This window comes from Phasianus colchicus, chromosome 3 (genome assembly GCF_987193195.1).
Source record: "Phasianus colchicus chromosome 3, bPhaCol1.hap1.1, whole genome shotgun sequence".
NCBI classification, from domain to species: domain Eukaryota; kingdom Metazoa; phylum Chordata; class Aves; order Galliformes; family Phasianidae; genus Phasianus; species Phasianus colchicus.
The window spans coordinates 49,023,567-49,041,045 of NC_143438.1; the positions used below are offsets into that span (position 1 = coordinate 49,023,567).

General features: G+C 42.3%; 1 protein-coding gene across 2 annotated transcripts in view; it reads left to right on the forward strand.

Moving 5' to 3' along the window:
* The window catches only part of CABLES1 (Cdk5 and Abl enzyme substrate 1), a 67,687-nt gene extending 51,646 nt beyond the window's left edge, over positions 1-16,041 (forward strand). Inside the window, exons 7-10 of one of the 2 annotated variants that reach the window (XM_031612955.2) lie at positions 553-656; positions 10,293-10,399; positions 11,309-11,516; positions 12,964-16,041. In XM_031612955.2, the coding sequence (XP_031468815.1) occupies positions 553-656; positions 10,293-10,399; positions 11,309-11,516; positions 12,964-13,104 (560 nt within the window). In that variant the 3' untranslated portion in view covers positions 13,105-16,041. The remainder of the gene's footprint in view (positions 1-552; positions 657-10,292; positions 10,400-11,308; positions 11,517-12,963) is intronic. The other variant, XM_090137461.1, reaches the window with a different exon arrangement.
* The last annotated feature ends 1,438 nt before the right edge of the window (positions 16,042-17,479 follow it).

Sequence of the window (17,479 nt, forward strand, 5' to 3'; positions counted from 1 at the left end):
GTCATAAGCTGAAGGTGTAAATCATACTTTTGACCTTTATTAGACTGGAAGGTGCTGTGTTTACAAAATTGGGCACAAAATGTATGCCAAAGCACTGTATGCTTAAGATACTTCAGCATGTTAAATGAAACAAATCCAAACACCTCCATAAACAGATGAGAACTTGTTGCTGGGAATAAAATTCAACAAAACTTCCCCACTGACTTTCCTCTCACTTGAGCATGGCGGGGTACATGGGACCACATTTGTTTTGCAGACTTTTGGCCTGTGGCTTCTTTATGGAACTTAAAATAATTGTGCAGTTCTCTAAGCCCTAAGTTCATATTTATCAGATAGTTAATTAGCTTTCAGTCTCCTGTATCTTTGCAAGTTGTGTTACACATTATTGAAGTATTTAGAGTTGATAACATATACAGAACTTTTTTACTCTTTCATATATCCCACATGAACATTATCTTGTGCATTACCAAGTTCACAGTTTGCCACTAACATTACATCTAGAGATTTCTTGGTATAATAAATCCCTTTGTTATTTTTACCATTGTTTTATAGGCAGTGACCTGGGAGACTATGTTGAATATGACCCAAATCTCTTAGATGATCCCCAGTGGCCATGTGGCAAACATAAGCGGGTTTTAATATTTCCTTCATATATGGTAAGTGATATGCAAAACTAGGTGTAGCGTAGGTAAATGTTGTTAACAGTATTTAAAACATTGAGGTTGCATTTGGCTGCATTTTAAGAAGATTATTATTATTTTTAATCTACTAATAACGGCTGTTTGAAATGCTTTGTTCTAACTGACAGTTACTTACTGGGACATGTAAAAACAAACTTGTGGAGGTATTACAACAGTAAATGCTTTTGTTACCACTGTATTTCATAAATGTTTCGGATGAAAGGCTTGTTGAACAATGCGTTCATTCTCTCTCACACAGAGGAAAATTTATACTTCCTCTAACTGGCATCTATTACAAAATAAGAGAATGCCCATTAGGATTTTTCCAAAGTCTTGAAACTGCATTGTATTTTGATGCTTATCATTCCCTCATCAGAATAGAACCTCGGTGTCTTGTATAGCCTATGTTGCCCAGGTATTTACTTCACCATGGGATAGTCCTTCCTTTCAATGCAGCAATTATGAGCAGAATACATATGTTTTTCACCATATCCAAAGCTGTAATGCAACAGATTTATAACTGTTCCTTGATCTCTGTTCTAACTCAGTGTTCTCTGTGGTGAGAGATTTCTGTAGCCTTTTTGCAGTTGCACCAACTTGGTAGAATTCGGTATGCTATTTTGGCAGTAATGTTGCAAGGTGTGGTGCAGTTGCATGCACGTGAGTGCATATCTGTTGGAATTAGACATCCAAAGCTGAATTAGGCAGTGGGAAAAAGCTAGTTATCTTTTTTTTTTCCTTTTTTTCACAGTGGTTACTTACTATTACTCCTTCTAATATACAAATAGGATAGGATTTGAAATGTTGCAGTCTGAAGTGTTGTTCACATTCTCACTTGGAACAAAGAAACTGCTGATGTATTTAAAGATACAGTCTTTTCAGGTTCCTTTCTGCCACCTAACTGGACTTTACTTGATAATAGTATTGCTAGATGCACCTTCTTGAATATAAATGTTTTTTACATGTGCCACATAGATTGTAGCCAATCTCCTTGCTCTGTCTGTTGCACAGAAAGGCTTCATTGAGCTCTGAGGGTACGTTTGGGTTAAAATCCAAGTGAGAAGTTTGGTCAGTTCTCAGCTTTCAGCCAGTTTTACTTTTAAGGTTGTCAACTTACGTTTGGCCGGCAACACACAAAGTGTCCTCCTTTTTGTTAGCTGCATCTGGATGAGAAGATATTTGTTAGGTTTTAATATGGTTATTGTCATGGACGGGGAGCTGTCTTCCATCAAACAGAAAAATGTTGTTAACTGACGTCCAAAATGAACGTAGTTTAGCAATCATGGTTGTGTTTCCAACCTTCTTCAGGCTGGAAGCATGCTCCAGCCGATCTGAGTCCTCTAGGTCACCCAAAGTCTTTGAGGCTGTCTCTACTTGGCTTGAGGCAGACATGGTTGGGTATGTGGGTGCTCTCCTTTTACATGCACCACTAAACCACAACATTTTGAGGTCTGTGATTGTGCTTGTATTGCGGTAAGCTGGCAGGGGCTTTCCCCTGTGAGAGAGGTATAACTAGATACATTCATGGTGAAAAATGGTCTTCAAGGATGACTATTAATGTCATTGTCATTGTTTGTTCCTTCTCTGAAGGAAGGCACTGATCTAAGAACAGACAAAAGGAAATTAAGTGCTGTGTTTCTTTTGATGGTGAGAATAGCTGGCACGAGCCAAGAGCTCTCTTGTCTAAGATCCAAGATTTTGCTGTGATGCAACACAGAAGCTTGACAAGGAACCAAAGAGCGGGTGTTTGTTCTTCAGCGCTTGGCTGAGGGATTTCACAAGGGGCTGGTGCTTCCTTCATTGAGAGAAGGGAGAAAAGGTCATGCTGGAGAGTCCCAGAAGCCTGCAGGTTTAAACAGGCTTTGGCAGCTTCGGTTGCATGCATTGAGTTGGTCTGTATTGTGTCCATCTTACGCTTTCTGGGCTCAGCTGGTGTTGCCACTCCTTGCAGTTCACAGTGGTGTGAATAGGAGTATAATAGGCTTTAGTTTCAAGGCATTCTTTTTTTTACCAGATATAAAAACATTCTGTGAAATGACCACAGCATTGTCATCCTGCTGTACAGAGCTCCAACCAACCTGTGGCCCCAAGTGGAATAGTGCTTCAGCTACTGCCTCCCACGAGTACCTGAGCAGCCGAGAGTGGCTCTGGTGTCAGCACTGTTTGTGGAGAGCTGCAGTTTGTAATTGAAGTTTCAGTTCTTGGCCAGCATTTAGCATTAATGTTTGGCAGCTGCAAGCTGTTGGGTTTTCCCCCTCCTCGTGTTGTCAGAACAATTAGCAGAGGAAGGTGAGTGATGAGGATGTGAACAGTGTTTTAGATGCTGAGCTGCAACAGATTTGCATGGTGCTGCTGGCTGTAGAATCACTGAATGCACAGATAGGGCACCTGAGAACCCACCATCTGCTTGCAGGCCAGGATTGCTCCTCTGCTACAACACTACTGAGATTTACATGAATTCTGCTTGCATAAATACTGCAGGCTTTATCCCCAGGCATAAAACAGACAAAATGTGTGGTCCTGCTTGGCTTTTAGTCTAAAATAAGTGCAGTTAGCACTTGAGCCTATGGGACATGCTGCTCCCTCCAGTTTTGTGGAACCTGAAGTTATTATCACTCACGTTGGCTTTATGGTCAGCAAAATTAGTGCCAATTTGCAGAGCACTGCAAGTCCTCTGCTAGTTCCCAGGAATAGCAGAGCTTCCTCTTTGAAGATAGTTGTGGGGAAGGAAAAGTGCTTTTGGATCAGTCTTTTTTTTTTTTTTTTTTGGCAGCGAAGTTCCTGGCTTTAAAGGCTGTACATTTCCCTGCTGCATTTCTAAAAGTGATGCCCAAACACTGCCTGATGAACAAATCAGAAAAGGGAGTTTAAATAATTGTCCAGCACAAACCCTACTGCTTCTGTTAATTGCATTAGTCATATGTAAATTCTAGTCTAGCCCAGAGAAATTATTTCCCTTTATACTGTCTTTGTAGGAGAGTCGACAATCTCTGCTGCAGTATAAACAGTAAGAGGTAAAAGAATTCATGCTGGGGGAGGCGGGGGGAGGGAAACATCATGTCATGGCTAACAGATGTCTTCCTGGCTGATACTGCTGAAGCAGGAATTCTTGTAGATCCTTAAATCTCCCCTGAATAGGAACTTTCACCAGCTACCAGGCAGAACAGTGACTTCTTCACTAGTGTCTCACATTGACCAGCATGCAGCCAGGTTCTGCAGTGTCTCCCTGCTCATCCTGCATTGTTGTGAGCAGAAGGAAGCACTTTCTGTGCAGGGGGCGAAAACTCACTCTGCAGTGTGCATGAGGCCAACTCCCGCAGCTCTCTTTCTGTTGCTAACACAAGAGCACAGGAGTGTGTTCACATGGCTGCTCTCTGCTGCCAGGACTTGCAGGAAAAGAGGAAAACCCCAGATCAGTAGCAACTTGACTTTGAGTGACCCTTTTGTAACAACATCCCTGAAACATCCATTTATCTGTGCCCAAAGGATAAATTTGGCAGTCCGGTTTTGGTCCTTAATGATAGTTCCTGTGTATTGGTTTAATTATATCAAAACAAATTGACAGCTATACATTGCTGATAAAAAAAAAAAAAGTGTGTTGCAAAAGGCTGTAGGGCTCTTGTAGTAGGCTGGCCATCAGCTTGCATCTGCCAAGTGAAGCACCAGTGTCAAGCACAACCAGGCTGCATTATTACATATTGGTAATTGTGTATTTTTAAAATTAGAACTGTTCACTGTTCTGTCCATGTGTTCTGACAAAAGCCCTGCATGATGCTGGAGTGCATTCAGCCTCTCGCTCCTCATTGCTGTCTTTCACAAGGAGCACCAAGGTCAGAAGTACTCCACTTGCAGGCTGCAGCCTTTGGCATCAGCACTGTATTCTTCGAGCTGCTTCTGTAGATATAAATTAAACATCTACAGATTGCTTTCTTATCAGCTGCTGGCTTCGTACCCAAAAGTCTCAGGGAGCAGAGAATTGCAGAGGTGGTATATATTCATAGTTAAAGCCAGTGCTGTATGGATTTGATGCTATATTTGGCTGAGGCTCCAGTAAGCATGTATTTTGTAACAATGGAACACTGTATTAACTGAGAACGATTTCAGGATGTTAACAGAATAAAATAAACTGGCATCCTTATATGCACTCAAAGAGGGAGTTTTCAGATGGTTTGCTTTGTGAAATTGTAAATATTTCAGTTTAAGGTCATTGAAAGTAACTTTTTAACAATAGAAACATCTTTTAGTCTTCCTTTTCCTTTTTTGTGTAGTTATTATTACCATTATAAAGGAATGACTCCTATTTTCCATGACTGTTCTAAACTTCTGCTCTAGCAGGATTTCCCATATATATGCATACTTAGCCACCTCCATATACATTGAGTTACAGACAGTTCACAGCTACATAGCTCATACTATATTCCCTAAGGCAGTACAGAGTCACTGACTTCTCTGCTGTGTGGTTGAGAACTGTGCTACTGTCAGTCTGTTTAAATCTGATGGACTTGTGTCTGCTCTCCATGGACTGCATTTATCACAGGTCCAAGGTAAGGCAGCTGAAGAGAATTTATTATATAACTTCCATTTATTCACTTATTTTATTCTGATCTTACCTTTCTTAAGGGGAAGGTAGAGGCACCCCAGTCTAGGTCATCTTTTACCGGTAGCATGCCAAAGTAGGGTTTATTTTCAACGCTATTTCATCCTGCCAGTCTTTCCAACCATTTCAAGCATCCTTCCTCCTCCCGCATTTAGGAAACTATATATACAGCTTTCCTGTGAGAAAGCAGCTGCTTGAAAACGCGTGTGAATAACACAGAAGCTAACCTCCAAGTTCAAAACTGCCAGCCATGCAAAAAGTGTGCAGAGCAGAGCCCTCAGCCCAGGCATTCATCATGTTGTCCAGGCATCTGTCAGCCGCCATCTATCAAAGCTTTCATTTGTCTTGTGCAACTCCCGTCACCAAACTAAAATATACATCTACAGATTTGTATACAGAGAACGTGAACAGAGCTCATAGAAGAGTATTTCTGAATACTAAAGTGAAATTTATTTTGTGCGAGCAAGCTGTGAGAAACAAGACAGACGAGCCTGGATGACAGAAGTTACAAACATGGGAGATTAGAGTGTTGGGGAGAAGGGTGGGTCATTCCCACTGCAGTGCTGGTGGATGTGACAGCCATGGCAGTGCAAAATGCCTAATGCTAGGGAATAGCATTCTCTGTGAGAATATTTGGATAGAAAAATGTCATGCTCTTTTAGAGTGTTTCCAACCCCCTGATAAAATTTGGAGCATCAGTATTGTACAGTGCTCCTGCATGGTCAATACCAGGGCTGCTCCAGACAGACAGAACTCTACCTTGCTTGCAGTGATGTCTTTTTGACACAGCAGCTTTGTTTGTGACTGCCAGGCAGCCCAAGAGAAATAAAATTCCTAAAGCAGAGAAGAGAAAAGGAAGAGGAAATGCTGAGCACGAGAAAAGGTGGCAAACAAAAAGGTCAGAGCACTCCTATTTCAGCAGTAAGATCCCAGCTGGCCCTTGTGGGTCACTAGGACACCCTGGCCATGCTTCTGACCTTGTGCATGCGCTGAGGTTTCCTCCAGCCCATCCCCTTTCCTGCTCCATGGAAGGGTGGATGCTGAGCGACTTGCAGTGTGCAAGCTGTGCCTGGGGGAAAGGACAGACAGAGGATGCTTGAACAGGTGAGGGGGGAGTTGGGGCTGGGATTTCTCCACAGCCTCATAGGTGCACAGTGTGGCAGAAGAATGCTGCCCCTCTGACAGGCAGCATCCCAAATTTGTCATTTCTGTTGGCATCAGCCGGGCAAGGGACAAGTCAGGCTTCTGCAGCAGCTACCCAAAAAATCATGGGAAAAAAAAAAAAAAGAAGTTGCACCATTCCTTTTCCTGAGAATAAGGACAGTTAGTTGGGCTTTCCAGTATGGCACTGACAAGATGAGACAGCTGCCTTAGAGCCAGTGTGTTCAAACATGCTGCTGTTATCCTGTTACATGAATCAAAACCAGCACACACTGGCTTTCATCTGGATTTCATTATTGTGATTTATATCATAGAGACTGTTGTCTAGCAGGAAGCAGCAGTATTCAGAGTTGGAGGGGGAGATCCTTATCGCAGATCCTTATCACTGGCACAAAATTGACAAATCTCTGTGTTTAAAAATAGTTGTACCTCCTTTCCATTTTCAGTTTTAAGCTGTCTGCTTATTCTCAAGCCTCTGAATGTTTAACTTTACATATTATTTTTTTTAAAAAAGAACATTTTTTTTAACAAAGATTTAAATACAGGCAGTCCTTCTGGCAGTCGACTGGGTCAGAGGACTCCCTGGTAAAAGCAGAGCAGTGTATAAGGTACCCATGAGACAGCTGCAGGATCACATATGTGACTCATCATAGAATGGCTTGGGTTGGAAGGCACCTCAAAGCCCACCAGTCCCACCCGTGCCATGGGCAGGGCTCCCACCCAGCAGCTCAGCTGCCCAGGGCCCAACCTGGCCTTGAGCACCTGCAGGGATGGGGCATCACAGCTTACATGGGCAGCTGTGCCAGTGCCTCACCAACCTCTGAGTGAAGAATTTCTTCCTGACATCTAACCTAAATCTCCCCTCTTTTAGTTTAAAGCCATTCCCTCTTGTCCTATCACTGTCTGCCCATGTAAAAAGTACATGCTAGAAGTGAAAGCAAGCACAGCCTGCTGGCCAGAGTAACCTGCATACAGCCCTCCAGCTGGCTCTGCAGCGTGCTTGGGCCCTCTCTCTGTGACGTGGTTTCTGTCCTGCACAGCCAGTCCATGCTGTTTTGTGTTTTCTGTACAAGGGGAAATGATCACCTGGAAGGTGCCAAGAGCAGGTCTGCCAGAAAAACCTGTGATGGCTTTGTGGGAGATAACTAAGATAAAACTAAGGAGCTTTGTGCTAACAGAGAGCAAGCAACAAGTAGTTAGGTTTGCAGTGAAGCTTGGAACAAGGCGTGGTATAGCTTTGCAAAGTAGCACCAAGCTCATTCTTTCCAGGCTTGCCCAAGACAACCGAAAATTCTGATAGTATATAAAATAAACTTTGGACTTAGTTGCAGGTAGCCTTGCTATACTTAGCAATCTTTTGAATCTTAAATAAGCAAGTGAGGCATGGACCCACATTTCTGTATTTCAAGTAGTAAATAGTGCTGGTCTAATTTATAACTTTATATACATATATATATATATATATAGCTTTTCTCAATAGTCCTCTTAGAGCAGTACTAGGAGGATTCCTGTAGTATCATGAAAAACTCCCAGCATGTCTATGCAAGCATCAGTAGCACACAGCTGCTGATGGTCATCTTGAGGGAAAAAAAAAATGAAGAGACAAGGAGTAGGCAAGTAGGAAACAAAGTCCCATGGAAAGAAATGAGAGAGGTAATCAGTAAGAGTTTGTTCTTCAGTTGCTGAGGGCTGAGTCCTGCAGGCCTGCAGCAAAGCCTCCTACAATCAGGTGACTGTGCATTCAGACAAATCCACACTTTCTTCTGCCTTCTGCAGGCCTGGCCACAGGCAGACCCATACAGCCAGGTGATGATTTCTCTTCTAGCCCAAATAGGGCAGGGTTTCTCCACTCCATCTTTACAACTCTTTTTATTCAGGCATGGCAGCAAGCTGCCTGCCTCAGCCTGAAGACAGAAGGTGGATGTTACCTTCAGATCACTGCGGGGACTGCCTGGGACTGTGCTCTGGCTCATACATGCATGTGCAGGGCAACAGAGCTGGCTATAGAAGGTTGTCATGGCATTCTCCTTTTTGATGATTTCTTATATCTGGCAACTCTCCTTCATTGGGCAGAATTTTGTAATAAATCATCCTCTTTATTGAGAAAAATTTGGATTGGTGCTTAGGATGTAACTGCGTCAGAGGGGGCTTGCAAGCATTTATACTTAGCAGCAGGCAGCTGTTGTGCTTGACATGCCTAGCGAAATTACCTCCCAAGATGTCACGGGGAGCAATTTATCTGGACAAATTATGCTTTTCACACTGCAAGTCAGATAGCTGAATAGCCCTCATTGTTAAAGGTATGTATGACTGTAACAACTCCATGTGCCAAGAAGTTGGCTTTTTCCTCTTCATTATAGCTCGTTTGCCTCAAATACTGCTGTGAGCTATTTAGGGGAGAAGCACACTCTGCTTTCTTCTAAATTCCTGTTATTATCCCTTATTTCAGTACCATAGCTCTTGAACAAAATGCAGGACAAGTTAGCTGCCTTTTGCTCTTCTTCATGCTCATATCTGATGCAGCCAAGGACGTAATCAGATGAGTTGTCCAGTTGCTCTGCAAAGCTACTATATTGTCCTTTCTCCAAACCCTTCCATATTTAATTACTGGGGAAAAAAGAAAAAAAAAACAAAGGATATTCAGATGGGTCTTTTTGGCTGATTTAGATTCCCATGAGGATATAAAACAAGGAGGCTTAATCTTCTATAAAGGCATAACATGGTGTGTTTTGCATGCCTCTTTCTACCTCTCTTTCTTTACAGTTAACATAATGTAGTTTAGCCATAAACAGAAATTAGAAGGGAAAGACAAACCAGTAACTGGATACTTGGAAACTGTATTGTCTTCCATGCTTCTGTTCAAGGTCAGAACAGCGAAAGCCAGGAAGAGAGTTGGCACATTACTAAAACGAAGGATTTGCTGTTGTTTGGCTGATAGTTTCAGGCCAAGTGAGTGGTGGCAGATGGTTTTGGCAAAGTATTTCCTGAATGAAGACTGAAGGAATGACAGAAGTGCTGCACGCCCTTAGCTGCTGCTGCTGCTGGCATGCAGGATGAGCCAGGAGGGCCCTCTGGTAAATAAAGAAATTTTTAAAGGGATGAGAAAAGAATCATAGAATCATGGATTTGCTCAGGTTGGAAAAGACCTTAAAGATCATCAAGTCCAACCATGACCTTACTCTAACAACCCTGAGCACCACATCCAAATGGTTTTTAAACACATTCAGGGATGATGAAGGAGAACAGGAATTTCAAGGTAAAGAAAAGAGGCTGTACGCTTCGAATGTTGTTCTAACTCATTATTTCTGCTCACTTAGTATGTAACTTTTGAGAGTATTGCTATCTTTCATTCTATTGAATTACCCACCATTTAAGCCTATTACCTATTTTGTCATAAATCTGCGATATCATAAATCTAGGATACAGTACTCAAGAATTTACGCCAGCAATTCTTTTGAGCAATCAGTTTGAGACTGGCAGTAAGTTTCAGAGCCACACACAAAGTCTGGTCATCAAATTAATTATTGTGATAACTTACTTTGGCTTAACAAGAATTGTCAGCTAGGTTTTATCCACCCACGTTTGCCTTAAACTCGTTCTCAGCAGTATTTGGAAGGCTTATAATAAGGTATGTGCTGTTCAGGGTTTGTGCTGAACACTCATCTCTGATTTCAGGTCACCCATTCTGATGGAGCAGTTGCAAGCAAATTGTTACCTTAATTCAGACCTCATTTTTCCTGTTTGAAATCATTAGGACTGACTGGCACTTGCTTGGTATTTCTTGCTTGCAGGGAGTGAGTGATCATGTTTGTTATAAATGATAAGAATGATTTTCTCTCAACCATGTGTTACAGACCACAGTCATAGACTACGTGAAGCCATCAGATCTCAAAAAGGACATGAATGAGACGTTTAAGGAGAAGTTCCCTCACATCAAGTTAACCCTCAGTAAAATAAGAAGGTACGTTGCAAAGCTCAGTATGGCTGCAACATGATATGGCTGTCTCACGTTGCAGTGCGATTGCTGTTGTACATGAGGAGACACACAGCACTGATTGATTTTCCAAGAGCAGTGACCTGCAGAGGTGCAGAATAAGTCAGATGATTGCTTTGATTAGTGGGCTGGGAAAACCAGATAGGGGACTGTGCAAACACGTACCATTCAGGTGTCAAGCTCCACTTATAAGAAGAAGAGGATGTGAGCTGTGCTTGCATTAAACTATTAGATCCAGAAAAAATGATACAAAAAACGACTTTAAACTTATGGCACTTAGCTTAGAAAGATAATGAAGAGGGAGAAATGTTGATTTTTGCCCCTTGTGCAAAGAGCATGGCCAGAAGCAAAACAAGTGATAAGTTTTACTGCAAAGTTGTAGTGTTTTGTCACTGTTTCTAGTGTAGCAGTCTATACATACTGAAGTAATGGTGATTTAATGTGACTGAATTGGCCAGAAGGATACTGGTTCCTGTCACTCTGTCGCTACAGCATTCTGCAGTGCATAGCAAGTCTGAATTTGACTGATCATAACCAACTGCAAAGTTGCATAGAGATCACAAGTAATCAATCCACTGTTATTAAATAAATTGTGTATAGCTTAAGACTTCCAATGAAATATTTTCACAAAAAAATGTCAAAGCTCTACAGTTACTTCTGCAGTTTGATACAACTATCTGTTGGAAGGAAAGGATTAAGTCAAAACAAGTGATACAGTGTGTCCCCAAGATAGAACATAAACATACCTGCCCAGTAAATTACACTTTCCCTTTCCATTTGTCTAAGCAGGAATCTCTGCAATAATGACTCTTGTGATGAAATGAGTAATGCTTTAACATGCAGTTCACAGCATACTTGTTTGGTCTCTTTACTCAGCTTGAAGAGAGAAATGCGCAAGCTTGCTCAAGAAGAATGTGGTTTTGAAGAGCCCACAGTAGCCATGGCCTTTGTCTACTTTGAGAAGCTCGCTCTCAAGGGGAAGCTGAACAAGCAGAATAGAAAGCTTTGTGCTGGAGCCTGTGTTCTTTTAGCAGCCAAAATTGGCAGTGACCTCAGAAAACACGAAGTCAAGCATCTTATAGATGTAGGTATCCATACAGTTCCTGTGTTCTCCCTACATTAAGTGCCAGTGCATAGTATATACAAGCCTGCTTATCAGTAGTCATGCTTTCCTTTAGGTATCCAGCCCTCCAACTAGCTAACTGCATTCCTTTATTTTATGTTGATGGGGAAGTAGGAGTGATCTGTGTCATAGCAGAGGACCAAGAAACCCATTTGATGTGATTGAACACCCTTGATATCAGATATTTTGAGGTCTGAAATATATATATATCATCATTCTGTCAATACAAGTCAAAAGTTAACCTTCAGGAAATTCATTTTGCTTTTAATTTTATTTTTAAGAGTGTTAGTAAAGACTATTCTTACGTTAACTGTAGATGGTAACTTGGGAAGAAATCTTACAGACTACCAATACTATATTCATCAAGTTAACCTTTAGGGCAAGTGGACATGGTTTCCATTAGACACTTCACCCTAACTTTTTTTTGTGGAAGAAGGTGTTTGGTCTTCTACTCACTCCATGTTAAAGAATTAAGAAACAGAGGGGTGTCTTATTCCATAATACATTTGCAAGCACTGAGACACCAATCTAACACAACAGAAAATCAGTCTTAAAGCTGTGTACAACCAACTCACTTCAAGAGACACGGGAACTCTGTTGGAGGCAGAACTGGACTCACATCCTTCTGCCCCAGCCACAGAACTGGTCTGATAGTCAGTTTAGTAGAATATTCTTCAAATAGCCAGGAAAAAGTAAACTGAGTGGAAGCTGGAAGATCTGCCAATTCTGAATCATTGGTCCACCCTTAAATCACATGGAGGTTTTCATTAGATCCAGTGGGCAACAAAGCAGCAAGCCAAGGGAGGTCATAAGAGTGAGCAGGGGAGAATATTTCTGAAGAGCTGGCTGCCTTCTTCTATAGCATCCAAATCCAGTGAGAACAGCAGAACAGATGGAAGGTTTAGTACAGTACAGCAGAAAGCAAGTATAAAATCTATCTAATCTCCTTTGGGAATAGCAGTTTCTAATATACACTGTACTTAGAGTTGTTGTAGATGACACTTTTTGCCTCTGAGGCATTACAGTCAAATGTATCTAATTGTAGCGTAAATAATTTCCCTAACAGGGTGTTGGAACAGTGCAATGCTGGAAACAAAATCTGTGATTTCAAGCAGAGAGGAATTCTGTGGGTGCACTTAAAAGGTGCATGTATTCCATTACCTGCATTGGTAATCACTGTAGTCTTTAGAAGATGTATCTGCTAGAGCAGGAATGAGTGAAATGACAAACGTCAGAAACAGCGAGTTTGGCTGAACTTTGTAAACCACCTCCCCAGTAAGAAATCAGTAGGAAATAGTGGCACGCACTTAGGTGCAAATGTGAATAACATCATCTATAAGAAAGCACTAGAAAGCCAAATCCTCATTGACAAGGTCCTTTTCATTTTTTTCCTGGGCTGTTGATACAGAAACTGGAAGAGAAGTTCCGGCTGAACAGGCGAGAGCTGATTGCCTTTGAGTTCCCGGTGCTGGTGGCCTTGGAGTTCGCTCTCCACCTTCCTGAGCACGAAGTGATGCCACACTACAGACGCTTGATCCAGAACTCCTAGCACTGGCTGCCCTGCTGGGAAGGGGCTCCGGACTGTTCCCACCCGGCTCTCTTGAGCTGCAGTTACTACTGGAAATGCAAAATCAGACTCCTAACACTTCACTCTCTCCCTCTCCAAACCAGTTTTTCAACAACTGATGGGAAACGCTATGTTGATGTAAGATTCAGCTTTGACAAATTTAGATGTCGTTACTTTCTCAAAGCAGGTGGAGACTGAGATGTTGGTACATGGTTAATGTGCTGAAACTGGATGGCAACTGACCCTACCAGTGGGGACTGTGGACCTACAAGCTACCTGTCATCAGTCATACAAAAGCCTGAGGGGGCAGCCTCCATTACCACCCCTCTCTCAATCACACAAACCCTGAAAGCCCACTTGAGTGCATTCTCATAGTGCTTTTTCTACAGACCTGCTGCAACTCATGAAAGGACTCCTTGTGAAAAAGCTTTTAAAGAGGATATCTTCACTGTGTCAAAAAAGAATGTGCCAATCTATTTTTGTATCAGCAATTGAAAGTGCACTTTTTCCTGTGGGGTGTTTGTGTGTAGATGTGTGTGTGTGTGCGCGATGCAGACCTGACCTGTGTCCATGTGGGTGGCTTTGCTGTTTCAGCCTGTATCAGTTACTGAGGGGGAAGATCAAGGTGACCTTATGTGTTTACTTCTTAATAACTACTGGAAAAGTGGTAAATGGGATCATTTTTGGATGCTCGTTTTATTGTTATTCTAATTCTCTGATCTTTCCAACATCTTACCTTTGAAAGGATCACACTACTATCAGGAGAGAAGGATCAGCAGCTGACCATAAGTTTTCAGTCATGTTTGTGATAAAAGTGAAAGCATTAGTATGAGATTTCCATGTCATGTTTTTTAAAAATATCTTGTGTTAAGCCACATGCTTATTTTTAACCTTCGCACTTTTCCCACTGTGGAGATGGTTAAGACTTGCACTCTGTAGTGTTGTATTTCTGTGCTCTATGTTAGAGTGCATAATAAGCACATTTATTGTGCTATATCTTAAAACAGTGTTTTATTAAAAAAAAAAAAAAAAAGTAGGGCTCAGCAGTATGACAGGTGTGTTAAGGCTCCAACAGCAGGGGCATCAGCCGCTGTTCAAGTTCTGTTTTTTAATGAAAATGGACTGTGCAAAACCTACAGTCAGTGCCCATTTAAGGTAAAGACCACGTTCCTTTCGACATTTAAATACTGGAGTTTAACATGAAGCCTTCCTGCAACTCCCATGGCTCTGACTGGACGCTCAGAAGCTGGCGAGTGTTGCCTGCACTCCCTGATGCTGCGTGCATGCTGGGCTGTGCTCATGGGCATCACTCAGCCAGTGGCATTCTGGGCATCACACCCGTGTCCAGTTTCCTCCTGCACAGGTTCACTTCCCAAGCCTTGCCCTCCACGTGCCCCACACAGATCCTGTACAGTCAATTCCTTACACTTTTGATATCTTTTATAAATAAATCTCAGCCATGAGATTGTAGCTGAAGCCTTACCTCTGTAAGTTCGGGAGTGCTTGCTCAGAGTATGGGAAGGGCTCGAACAGAACGTCGAGAGGTGGGACATGTCAGAGGATGTACACACACTAATGCTTACTTTTTTTCACTCTTACTTTAACCGGTTTTATTACTTCCTTTGGTTAGGCCAGGAAACATCCAGTTTCTTTACCAGCTTTGACTTCTTTAAATTCTAGTACGATAAACACCTGCATACGATTGCTCTCTAGGATCTGGAAAGGGTGTGGGAAATGTGTCAGGACAAATAGGAATTCGTCTGATGCTGTTGCTCTCCCTCCATTTTAAGGGGGAGGGTCACTGTGCTGGCTTACAGTTATTACTAATACTTACCTAAATACTGATTAGATACATTCCAGCGGGACTGGGGTTGGGTGAACAGAAAAGTGTGCACTTCCCTCCCCAGTGCAACCCCCCACTCCCACTGTCTCCCAGCCCCAGCAGCCCAGGAGGAGAAGGGCCGAGTGCCCACAGCAGCACAGCAGCTGTCTGCAGACCACTGTGGTAAGCAGATCTGTCTCAGGGCCTTCTGTCCTCGGCTGTGGCCCTCCCCACCACAATCATGTATATACATTCAAGATTTGCTTCTGGGCAGAGATCTGTTCCCAACAGTGACTGCTGAAAGCTAAGAGGAGGCTTTGCCTTCTGCAAAGGTTCTGCCTTTTGCTTTTGAGTCTTGATTTTTATTTTTTTTAATGTTGCTTTAGAGTATTGCAGGGAAAAAGCAAATTGTGATTGCAAGATACAGACTAAAGAATGGCAGTCTTACAGTAGTCTTCAGAGACGCTATTGAATCATGCTGTCACACTTTTTGTCTCCTGTGCTGCTACCCAATCCCGATCCACAGTTTACACAGATTTCTGGGAGGAAATCCGATTGCTGGAGACTTTCTGCTTTTTGTTGTCTTTGTTGTCATTGTTTTGGGGGCGGGAAAGGGTTTTGGAATGATGTTCAGTTACAGTTCCAATGTGGAATAAACACTTAAGATGGTGGCAATGTTGCACTGTTCACTTAGGAACGTATATAAAGCCATATGATGCTAGATCTCAAAGCACAAAGCGTGGTCAGTACGATGGTGGTTTGGACAATGGGCAACTTGTGCCCCCTTTTCTCCCCAACCCTGGGAAAATTCAGGCTGAAGTGACAGAGGAAATCTGTACCAAACAACAAATGAAAGTTGATTGTTTGCCTTTGTCTTACATGGTAACGAGTGTTGATTTACAAATGATTTTTAGATTCCACTTCAGGTAGTACGGGAAATCATCCATTCCATATCACCTGTTCTGTTTTGAAATTACATACCATACACTCTACCATGCAGAGTTTTTTTGCTTTTTCTAGAAAAAATAAAAGTTAAAAAAAATAATTTAAAAACCCAGACTCTTTTCCACCAGTGACAGCAAGTAAAAATATTCCGTTCTCTCATCTGTATGTGTCAAATGGTTCTGGTTTTGTTTTCCTCTGGGACATAAAGCTGCTAATTAAGAAGTCCTGGGCATCTCCTAACCTTCATCTCCTGCAGATTCCTCACTTCCAGGATCTCTTGTCCAGCCAAGATCTTTTCTTGGCACCAGCTCCTCTCCATCATGTACATAAGCATGAAGTTCACACAGACAAGCAGGCTCCTATGCATTGCTGCTGTCTCATTACCCTTTGTTAATTGGAGAAGTTGGGATATGCCACTTAGGTTTAGTCCTAAGAGGTGTTGTTCAAGTTTGCAGCTAGCTCCATACCAGTGGTAGTGCACATAGTAGGCTGCCAGAGTGGCAGTTTTGGACACTGAACACAATTATCTGCCATCTACTAGCATTCAAGCCATGTTTTCCACCTCCGACGCTCCTAAATCCAGCACATACCTGGGCCTGGTTAGGCCAGATGTTTTCACCACACAGCACCCATGTATTGTGCTTTTGCATTGAATGGTTCAAGACCTGTTTGGATGGAACCCTAGGCAACCTGATTTAGTGCCTGGCACCTCTGCCTGTGGCATGAAGGCTGGAACTGGATGGCCTTTGAGATCCTTTCCAACCCAAACCATTCTGTGATTCCACATTCACTTTAATAAACAGTTTTCAAAGGTTTGGTTTCCTACCCCATACCCTTAGCTGTCTGTATTCCATAGAGCCCCATAATTGCAAATTGGTATTTGTGGTGTGGGGAACAGCAGTTTGATTTACATGGGCCCCAGAATGTACAGATATACAGAATGCTCTGCTAATCATCTTCCAGAGCAATCTCACAAATGCCACTGTCATCTTTGGAGTAGTCTGTAAATGACTAAATGAAATAACATCAGCTAGTTGCTTCAACCACATGATATGGAGCCTCTTTGCTGGAGGCAGAGGAATTTGTTAGAAGATAACACCTTCCCACAATGTTAGCAGATTTTGGCACCAGTCTCCATGTTAAAAACATTCAAACAACATTCATTTATTTTTTTTTTAAAGGTGAAAGTTGTTTAGAGAAGTGAGAGACTGAGCATTCACAGCTACAGTAGTGCCAACATCACTACTGAGACTGAAATCTGTCCCAGGTTGCACCTTTGGGGAAGGGGTGGGGGTGTGGGAGGAGGACCTGAACTTCATTTGTTCATCCATCTGCCATTTTAAACTTTGTTGAAAATGTGGGAAAAAAAAGGAAAGGGGAAAAGAATTTTCAGACTCATCCCTTTGGTGAAACTTGTACACAAAGAGGGCTCTCTCTGAAACCTTGCTCCTGTCCACTGGCTGCAGTGAGGCCCTACAGCCTCACTCCGTGCCTTGACTGTAGACTTCATAGAATCATGGAGTCATAGAATGGCCTGGGTTGAAAAGGACCACAATGATCATCTAGTTTCAACCCCCTGCTGTGTGCAAG